General features: G+C 58.0%; 1 protein-coding gene across 1 annotated transcript; it reads left to right on the top strand.

Moving 5' to 3' along the window:
- The first annotated feature begins 874 nt into the window (after window positions 1–874).
- SHISA8 (shisa family member 8) lies at window positions 875–10,026 on the top strand. Its single transcript, XM_021552710.4, has 4 exons — window positions 875–1,560; window positions 8,710–8,834; window positions 8,940–9,080; window positions 9,575–10,026. Exons 1-4 carry the CDS (start codon window positions 1,013–1,015, stop codon window positions 9,880–9,882), a joined length of 1,122 nt encoding a protein of 373 aa, XP_021408385.2. The 5' UTR covers window positions 875–1,012; the 3' UTR covers window positions 9,883–10,026.
- The last annotated feature ends 708 nt before the right edge of the window (window positions 10,027–10,734 follow it).

A 10,734-nucleotide genomic window follows, 5' to 3' on the forward strand; every position in this document is an offset into this window, starting at 1 on the left:
GCGGCTGGTTGAAAAATCATCCCGACTCTGTGGAGGATGACTTGCTAGGAGTGCCCCAGTAGTGCCCCACTTTGCTCATCCTACAGCCCCCCGTCGACAGCTCCCCTTGGAGGATGCTCTGATGTTCACAAGGTTCTGTGACTGTTGCTCTCCCCCCTTCCCTAAGTGTCCCCTCGCTGAGAGACTGCAGAAGGGCACCCCACCACCCCCGGGGCTTTGTCCCCCCAGATGACATCTCTCCTGTACCAGTAAGTGCCCGCCTGCAGCCCCGCAGCTCCCGTCCGGGGGAGCGGGGCTGCGGCGGCGGGGCTTGGTGGTGTTCGGGGGCAGGCGGGCAGCGCGGGACTGGTGCCACGCGTGTCCGGCCGCCCGCGGCGGCTGCCCGACGGGGAGGGCGGGTGTCTTGCCGCCCGGTGGCGGCGGGGAGCCTGGCAGAGGACTCGGTGAAGGACCTTCTCCGGTTTCCTCGGGAGGCTGTCAGGCGACGGGGGAGCCGAGCCCCCTGCGCCTCGCTGGCCGCGCCGGCTCCCTCCCCCTCTCCCCCGCACTCCTCCTCCTCCTGCTGCTGCTCCTCCTGCTCCTCCCGCCCTGGTGCGAAGGGCTTTTGCTGCTTTTCCATTCTCTCTCCTCTCTGTCTCCTCGGCGGAGCGCGGTGCCGGGAGGCGCGGGCAGAGGCGCGGGGATGGGGCGGCCGCCGGCGCCCGACCCGCCCGCCCGCTCCCGCCGCCCGCCGCCGCGTCCTCTCCCCGGCCGGCGGGAGGCGGCGGCTCTCTCATGCCGCCCGCCTCGCCCCCTGCTCTGAATCTCTGCCTGTCGGCCGATCTGGAGAGAAACGGGGAGGGGGTACGTCCCCTCGCACTTTTATTTTTCACCCACTTCTTTTTTTCTTCCCTTTTTTGCCTTCCCTCCATTACGCCCCCCTTCTCCCCAGCCCGTTTCTCCTCCATCGGGACTCTTCGGCGGCCATGCGGCCGGTCCTGGGCGAGCGGCTCTAACTCGTCTCCTCGCCCAGATGGCCCCCCGGAGCCGCGGGCGCATGGAGCCGAGCTACGTCGTGGGTATCTGCTGCCTGGTGCTGCTGGAGCCGGGCCGGGTGTGGAGCGGCGAGCCCAGCACCGGGGGGTCCGGGGAGAGCGGGAACAGCAGCCAGGCTCCGCCGCCGGAGACCACGGTCCCCGCGCCCACCGGAGCGGCACCACCGGGGGGAGACCGCTGCCGCGGGTACTACGACGTGATGGGGCAGTGGGACCCGCCGTTCAACTGCAACGCCGGCATCTACCAGTACTGCTGCGGGACCTGCGGGTACCGCTTCTGCTGCCAGTTCAAGCCCGGGCGGCTGGACCAGAGCGGCTGCTCCAACTACGACACCCCCAACTGGGTCAACACGGGCCAGCCGCCTGCCCGTGTGGACGAGACCCCCGAGGACCCCACTCGTGACAAGACCAACATGATCGTCTACATCATCTGCGGTGTGGTGGCCATCATGGTGCTGGTGGGCATCTTCACCAAGCTGGGCCTGGAGAAGGCACAGGGTCCCCAGACAGAGATGACCGTCTCCAGGTAAAGGGGTCCAGTCCCCCCACTTTCCCTGCTTCATCTTCCCAAGGGTGGCAGCTCATGTTCCTAGCCGATTGCGTAGACTGAACCCTGGCTTCACCTTGGGACTGCCAAGAGGGTGAGGCGATCCCTAAAATCCCTGTCTGGCATGCTGAAGCACCAGGGGGTGGGTTGGCTGTAGTCCACTAACCTGGTAGGGAGGGCTGGCAGCCAGGACAGCCTCCACGAGAAGTGGTGGTTGTACACCCATCTCCTCTCAAAATGACCTGCTCTGTCTCTTGAGGAGGCATGTCCCTGGCTCAGGAGTGCCAATCCACCAGGCAGTGGGGTGGGTGACATGTGAGCTATAGGACGTGGCCTCCCCCCCACAACAAATGTGTGATTCCCAATGTCCCAGGAAGGTGAGACCGGGTCTGGACTGCAGTCCTCTTGATCTCAGCCTTGCTTGCAGTGCTGGGGGAGACGAGGTGGCAATGACAGTCCCACCATGGCTGCTGTGCCAACTCTGTGTGTATGTGCGCACACACACATGTATGTGTGTGCACACGTGTGCTCTGGTGTCTGCCCTGTGCACTAGGACACCCATGCAGGGGGCATCCACACTCTTATATCCCCTGGAGCACACTCTCCAGTGGAAAGTTGGGCAGCTTCTTCCTGGAGTCCATGCCCTGTGGCTCCAAGCCCTGCTTTTCAGCCCACTCCTGGGGCTGAGCACAGGGCTGGAAGGAGGGAGGTCAAGGTGTCAGACACACTTAGGCACTGGAGACCCCCTGCCTCTCCCCCAACTCCTGTGCTGGTGCTGTGGCTGTCACTGCATCTTCCCCTCTCCCTCCTGCTTCCAATACATGCTTCTTTCCCCATTTTGGCGCTCTACTTTGCATCTTCCCGGTGAGGACATCAAGCCTGGAGAGAAATCCATTTTCATGACATTTTGTTAAGGAATTTTAGCTTTTAAAAAAGGAAAAGCAGGGTTGATGGAAATTATTTCATAGGGATGATCAGGCAACTGTCCTGATTGCAAAACCCAGCACCAACACACTCTCCTTCCCCTGGATCACCCTTTTTCCCCTGTCCATTTGGGACTTATGCAGCCACTGGGTGCTGCACCCCAAATCCAGACCCATCCTACTTTTTGGATCCACCCAGGGGAGCAGAGGCTGACCACCCCTGGTTGGAGGAGGGTCATCCTGAGCCATGGAGGAGGGGTCACAGGACCCTCCTGAGACACAAGAGGCAGTTTTGGGGGGATCCATCCTGTGCCCCCGCCTTGGCAGGGAGCCTGGCTGTGTGCTGCTATGTGCCCACGCCTCCCCCCCGTGCTGCCTGAGGAAGTGCTGGCACCTTGACAGGATCAATACGGCCTCCGCCAGCCTCCTGATCCCCTTCCACTCGCCTGCCGCCGCGTCTTTTTTTGGTCATCCCCCCACCCCCTGGGAAAGAGATACTGTGCTCGCGGAGGTGTCAGACTCTGAGACACCCAGACCCATGCCCTCATCCCCTGCCACTGGGTATTGCCTTCTCCCGCCACCAGATGCTGGTGGGACTGCTGCCACTCACCAGGGGCTGTTTTTCAACCAGGGGCTGGGTAGCCTCAATTCTGTGCTGCTGGAGCCATGTGTTTCCCCTGGTACCCCCTCCCTCTAAACTCATGCAAGCCTGAATTTTCCCCCTGAGTTTGGAGAGATAGGTGCCTGTTCTGCCTAAAGCCACATATCTTTTGGGCACTAGCATACAGATTGGGAGAAGACGAGTTTTTCTCATCCACCTTTGAGGGACAAAATCAGAAAGGGCACCTCCATCACTGCAGAAGTTAGGAGAAGTCTTGCCCTCTTCTGTGCCCTGTGTCCTTCTGTGCAAATTGTGAGCAGCTCTGGTTCCACAGGGATGGTGACAGGACAGGAGTGGTGTATCAGGTGCAGAGCCCCAGGAACCAGGCAAAACACCAGGCTGACACGACTTCCTGGGTGCTGGGCCAATGGAGGCAGTGCCAAAGGCTGGGTACATGGCATCAGCATCCAAAAAGGAATGCTGTCACCTCCATTCCACAGTGCCTGGGCAGCTGGGGGAATATGCTTCGTCTTGGTTATTTCTACCTGGCTTGCCACTGTACCCAGGCATGGTCCAAGGCATGGGCAGTGCCACCTTCCTTCTCTTCTGGCGCCTCAGGTAGGAGCTTCTCATTTGCTCCTTGGGCACCGCATCATGGCCTTGGGCCAGCTCCCTGTTGCACAGTTGTCTTGATTTCCATTCCTGTCCCTCCCTCCCGCCAGGGTTTTTCCGCTCCTGGGGAGCACTTTGTGCTGCCCTGGACAGCTCCTACCACTGCTGCTCGCAGGTTGCTCACATGGGGGGTAGGGTCAACCATGTCTGCACCTCCAGATGTTGTTTGTCATAGTTCTGGTCCTGGTCCAAACCCAAGAAGAGCGACCAGGTGCAAAAAGTCCATTAGCTCCCCTCTGACGGACACACCTGAGTCTGAGTCTAGCTTGTCGTGATACTTCCATACCTTGGCCATCTCCAGTATGTCTTTGTCTCCTTATGGATTTGGCTGCTGGTTCACCCAAGGAAGTGGGTGCTCAAGTGATCGCAGCTACCTGGTTTGTCCTCCCGTCCTCATCCGCCTTCCTCCTGCAGGGCCTTATGGCAGCTCCTGCAATCCCCTCTCCTTCCTGCTCGGCTCATGCTTGGCATCTGTCCCCGTCACTCGCTTAGCCTGGCCAAACCCCGCGTTGAGTCAGGAACACCTGTCTGTGTTTTTATTCAGTCCCCGGATCTCCAAGGACGTTGGGTCCTTGGGGGCCTCCTGGATCTGTCTGTGCCCATTACATTGAGAGCAAGCACGTGCCCCGGACCTCTCCCAGAAAACCTCCTGGGTGGGAATTGCAAACTTACAGCTGGTGTGAACAACCCTGTGGGAAGAACTGGGCAAGGAGCAGCCTCCTAGGGAGTAGGGGGGATTCTGGAGAAGGGCAAAACACCTATTAGGAGCAGGTGCCTGGGCAGCTGCAATAGGTGAGTGCTCAACTCTGGCTTTTCACTCTGTGGGTCTCCCCAGGCTATTTGGGGTCCCCAAATTTGGCCCCACTGCACCTCTAGCTGTACTGGGTGTTTCTCTGGCAATGCTCAACAGGGCCAGACCTGCAGTTGATGTCCATTACCATGGACATCAGGTCATGGTGAAGACCTAAAAAACGTGTTTGCAGGCAGCATGGTGTGCTATCACATGCTGCCCTAGCTCTCTGGGGGACAAAAGAGGATCCAGCTCCAGTAGGGAGCGAGACCTGGAGATCTGTCCCTAGACTGAATGTAATGTTTGGGGATGCTCATTTCCATTTTGCCCAAACGCCAATACCCACCACTGTAACTTGATTTTGCAAAGACACCTTGATAACCCCGTACCTTCCTGAGCATCCCTGAGTGTACCAGCCCCACTGGGCAGGTGTTCCACAGTGCCTGTGTTGCTCAGTTGCATGGATGGGCACCTCTGCCCTGAGCAGACATGCTATAAGGTGTGGGAAATGTCTCCCTCGGGAGGTGAAGATGAGGCTCTCACTGCATTCAGAGGTGGTACGAGCAGTTGGGATGCTCACCTGTGGCTGCAGCATGCTCTGTGCCTCCTGCAATGCTGCACCTCTGCTCCAAACCTCATCACCCCACTCATCCAGTGGCTGCCACCTTCTGTGTCCCCACCAAGGGTTCAGCTAATGGCAATGTCATTTCACCTCATCAGTCCATTATCTCTCCTCTCTCCGGGAGGCTGTGCTCCTGTCTCCCCACATTGTTCCCTGTCCCCTTGCCAGGACTTGCATACTCTCTCCTGCTGGACCAGGTATGGGGCCTGGGCTTCCCAATACTGAATCAGGCCCTGGGCTGAGCTGCCATGCCAGGTCAGCATCCTGCTCCCACACAAGCACATCCCCTGGGGATGGATCAGGAGCAATGAGTGCTTCATGCATGGTTTCTGCTGTGAAGATCACTTGGCCTCCATCATTATTGCTTCTGGATCTGCCTTTGTGCTTTGTCTCAGGTCTCGCACTAGGCTGGTTTGGGGCATCTTTGTCACACCCTTAAGCAGAACTAGGCTTGCCATGGAGGTAGCTGCATGCCCACCCAGCTGACGCTCAGGCAAGTTGGGTGGCAAGCCACCCTCACACATGGCCTCATGTTCTCTCTATATCCACGGCCAGAGTGTGGATGGAGGCCTCAGCGGTTCCATTCATCAGGACTTTTTGCAAATGAGCAGTGCAGGTCTAAAGCTGCATCTACTCTCTGTTCCCTTCCTCCTTCTGGACTCCAGATCCATCTTGGTGCTGCAGACTACCAGGTGACCTTCCTCAAGCTCCCCAGCCACAGGACCAGACTGAGGCTCAAAACCCCCAAGGTGATGTTCAGTGAGACAACAGCTCCTCCATAGTGTCACCTTCCATGTCCACCTTCCCTGCACTGCATTACCTGGGGATGAGCCAGGGAAGGGTTGCAGTCCCTGAGAGCCCTACTGGCAGCCCTGGCCAGTGGCACTACTTGTGGTTCAAGGGCAGGGTGAATCCAAGTGTTGTTGCTGGGGATTCGTGCGTGCTTCTCACCTTAGCAAAGCAGCTCACTAATTGCTGCTTGAGCAGTTGTTAATCGTTATTGTCCACATACCCCGAGCAGTCAGCACGGAGGGCACATTTTTGAGAAAGAGCATTGATGGATTTATGTGGAGAGAAGTCATAGATAAAGGATTGCTCAAGCTTCATAAATAGACCCGAGGAAAAGAAAAAAATAATTTTAAAAATAGGTCAAATCGCATCGAACTTCCTGTTGAAACAAGCCTGTTTGAGCGCTAGCCCCGGGGGCAGGCAAGAGCAGGCAGTGTCCAGTGGGGAGGGGCTGGTGAGCAGTGCACCCCAGGGAAGGTGGGAGTTGACAGGGCGGCAGCTCCCTGAGTTGACAGCCCACACCCATGGCCTCGGAGGACTCGCCTCCCCCTGCCCTGCCTAGGCACAGACCACTGCCTGCCTAGGCTTGTGCCCAGAGATTCTCTGACTGCCCATCCACGGCCTGAACCCTGGTTGGGTCAGTCTGTTGCAGGAAGGTTCCTGGGAAGGTGCAGGTTTTGAATAGCTGCAGCATGGAGATGCCACAGTCTCCCGAGGGAGCCGGGTCAAGAATTTAACTTCTCCTGCAGGGAAAAAAAAAAGTTGTTTTTTCTGTTTGAACAGTATTTCCTGTTTCTGTTTGCACCTGTCACCTCTTGTCAGCTTGACACTGTCCTTGTTGCACCCTCCCTTCAGATACTCACATACATTGATAAGATCCCCCAAAACCTTCACTTCTCCAGGCTGAACAGTCTCAGCTCTCTCAGCTTCTCCTCATATAAAAAATTATCCAGTCCCATCTTCGTGGCCCTCCCCTGGACTCTCTCCTGTACATCCATGCTTCTCCTGTATTGAGCTGGAGCCAGCACGCCAGAGGTGTGGCCTTACCAGTGTCGAGCAGAGAGGAAGGATTGCCTTCCTCCGACCTGCTGGCAACACTTTGCCTAATGCAGACCAGGAAACCATTCAGCTCTTTTGTCCCAAGGGCACTCTGCTGGCTCATGGTCAATTTGGTGTCCACCAGGAACCCCAAGCCCTTTTCTGCCAAGCTGCCTTCCAGCTGCTCAGCTGCCAGGGCTTGTTTCTTGCTTGTTTCAATTTCTTCAGCTCTATCAGGGCTCTCTTGGCCCATCTGGAGATTAAGTGACCCCGAGGGATTGCTACACAAAGCTTCCCAAGAATGATGTGAAATTAACCCACAGGGCAAGCGACCTTTCCTTGTAGCTGTGCTCTTGCCCCTGCCCTGTGATGCTGACTGATTCCAAACTGGGAGGAAAAGGCTCCCTCAGGTCCTCACAAGCATAAGCATCTCCCAGGAACAATTCATTGCTTTCTTCCTTGTTCTCACTGCTTTTCCTGGAAATTCCGAGCATCCCGTTCGCTAGGTTTTTGAGCACTCTGGTGCCGTGAGCTGACACATCTATCAAGTCAGGATTATTCCCCCCTTCCTCTCCAATTTGCATTTATGCATGTTGAGTTTAATCTGCTGCTTTATTGTCCAACCACTTGCTAACCATCAGCTCACGGTGTGTGTCTGTGAGCCAGCCAGAGCCTTCAAGGCGCAAGGCATGCTGACAGTGAGCTGGGGATTAGCGAGCCAAAAAAAGCCCTGAGTGGACACCCCTGCACTCTTGCAGTCATGCAGGCATGGTCTCTGCAGGGGGGAGTGGTGTGTCTTATCACAAAGCCCGGTGCCAGCAGGAGCATCCCATCCTGTTCTGGGACTTGCTGCCAAAGGCTGCAGGGGCACATGGCTAGGTCCTGCTCCAGCACTGCCAACGTGGTCCCTCTGTCACTGCTGTTGTACCTCCTCTGACAACGCCAGCATTGGTGTACCTTGCTCCAGCATTGCTGGCGTGCCCTGCTCTGACACTGCCATTGTGATCCCCCTCTGGCACTGCCAGTGCGCCCTGCTCCAGCATTGCTGCTGTGCCCCACTCTGGCATTGCCAGCGCACTGTGGTGGGACTGCAGAATCTCTGTCCATGAATGTTAAACAAAATAGGGCTCTACTTATGTAACAGTGTTTAATGTTTAATGCTGTTACTTATAAGAAGGGTGTTATGCACAGACAGCGCCTGCGCCAGAGGCTGCCACTAGTTTATTTCCTTCCCCAAAGGGGCACAAGTGGCCTCTAATCCCTTCCTTGGGGTCTTCTCTGTTTTGAAGGGACTTGAGTGGTGGTGTTTCTTCCTCTCCCCTGTTCCACCATGGTCTTGCTCCAGGAGAGCATCACAGAGATGTTGCTCCAGCTTCCATCAGATCAGTTTGTTCTGCCTCAGTTCATCGTACCCTTGCAGCCTGCTCCAAGCCATGCATCTCCCTCACTACTCTTACCCACTGATGCTCCTAGCACTGGGAGGGCTCAGCCCCAGCCAGATCCCAATTAGCTGTTAGACTTGTTATCCCAGGTAGCAAAAGCCTGGGGGCACTCTGGGTGCACTGCTCCCAGTGGCTCTTTCCTAGCCCCAGGCTGCCTAGCTCTGCCTTCAGAGTGGAGTTCAGGGCTGGGACAAATTGGGGATCCCAGGGGAGCAGGATATTGTTCTAACAGCCCTCCACCCCCTCTCCAGGACACTAACAGATCTGCTGAAGCAGCCAGGCCACAGCCCCTCTGAGAACATGGACAGCCTCATGGGGGGTGTGCAGGTCCCACTGAGTGAGGGGCTGGCCCGGGGGCCCCCCAGAAACAGCACAGGTAAGGCACTGGTGTGGTGGGGGAAAAAAAAGTTCCCTTGAGTGAATTAAGGCAGTGGGAGGGTGCAGCCTATGGCTGAGCCCCCATCTGTCTCTGCCTCTCCAGACAAGCCACCCTTGAACAATGCGGTGGCCATTGCCCCCTCACTGGGGCGGCCGCACAGCCATGGCAAGCGCCTGCCGCTGGCCAGCAGCTTGGCTCTCTCAGCCCCGGACTACACTTCCTACACCACCCTCAAGGTTGGAGGTGAGTGCTGCTGCTGTGTGGGATGGGATGGTGGCTAGGGGCATGCACCCTGTTGATCCGAGAAACCAAGTGAGGAGGGGCAAGGGGCTCACAAAAGGGGCATAGGCAGGAAAAGCATCCCAATTTCCCAATATTCCTGGTTCCCAATGTTCTGCTCAGAGCAGAAACTCTGCAGCTCCTCCACCACTCCACCAGCCAGCTGTGCTGCCCAGCCAGTCTGTGCCCAGGGTCCCCCACAGATCCACTGTGCTTCCCAGTGAAACACGCACCCAGGATCCCACACAGACCCGAAGCACTGCCCACCCCATCAGGGTTCAGGATCCACGTGGACACACTGCACTGCCCAGCCAGTTCATTGCCAATATCCCCCAGCACCCAGAATCCCTCCTACAGCTCCATCCCAGCCATTTCCACCACTGCACCCTCCCTGGTCCCGCCGTGGCAGCAGGAAGGGGTGTCCCAGGAGGGATGACGCTGCACCCCTGTCCCCACAGAGAGCGCCTCCGAGGACTTCTACCGGCGGTTCGGGGGCCTGGAGCCACCCCCCGCCAGCACACTGACCTTCCCAGCCGAGGGCCCGGTGCTGGCCGAGGGCTGCCCCCTGCCCAAGGGCCCCAAGGTACCAGGGGCTCTGGCCTTCCCGGGGGGCTGGGAGGGGGCCCCGCACCGCGGCCCCCGCCGGCCGGGCCTGGCCGCCCTGCGCCCTGAGGGGCCCCCCGAGGCCTTCGGCCCCTCCACCTCGCTCTACGGGCAGCACTCCCGGCACCTTGCCACCAACAGCAAGACCGAGGTCACCGTCTGACGGCCGTGCCATGGGGGGCTGGGGCTGCCCCTCAGGCGGGACTCGCTGCCATCGGGGGCAGCCCACCGGAGGAGAGCATCACAGGACTTACACAAACTGCAGCGCTGGCCGGAGCGGGATGTGCTGCCCGGATTTCCAGCTGCTGCGCTTCAGCATCGAGGAGGCACTTGGGGACTCATCCAGACAAGTCTTCAGGCGTTCTTAGCCCATGTCCTGAAGAGGATGAGCTGGGGACACACTGGCAAAGCCGTACCCTGCTCAGGGGATGGGGGCCAATGCTGGACAGACTGGAAACAGATCCTGCTGGGGCCAGGCACTCCCACCTGGCTCCTCGGAGGAGATGCGGGGAAGAGCAATTGACTCAAAGCATCACCCCCATGCTGCCAGCACAGCCCGAGCAGCCCCTTCCCTCCACAGCCTCCTCCCTTCCCCACTGCCCCAGCCTCCACCTTGTCAATAAATAACACATTAAACTGTCTGGCCTTGGCATGAATTGGTTGGGGAATTTAACACTGCTCACAAAACCTTCCCCCGGGGCAGCAGGGTGCAAAGCCCACTCCCCCACAGGGCCTGGGGAACCCCCCTCAATGGGGGACACAGTGGGAACACAGCCTACAGGGCCAACTACAAAACCCTTCAAGCAGCTGCACAAAAACCAAACTCCTCTGTCTGAAGTTTAATGGTTCTGACAGAGTTTTACCAGGGGGAGCAGAGAAACAAAGAGATGGAGCGAAAGGACATTGTTCTAAAGCAAGGTCAGGTAACAGCCTTCCTCCCCTAGAGAAGCTCCTAAAATTGCAAGCTTCTGGCCCAGCTCCACCTTGCTTGGCTCTGCTCGAGCCATCATCCTCT

This window comes from Lonchura striata, chromosome 1A, assembly GCF_050655825.1.
Source record: "Lonchura striata isolate lonStrDom1 chromosome 1A, ASM5065582v1, whole genome shotgun sequence".
Classification (NCBI taxonomy): Eukaryota; Metazoa; Chordata; class Aves; order Passeriformes; family Estrildidae; genus Lonchura; species Lonchura striata.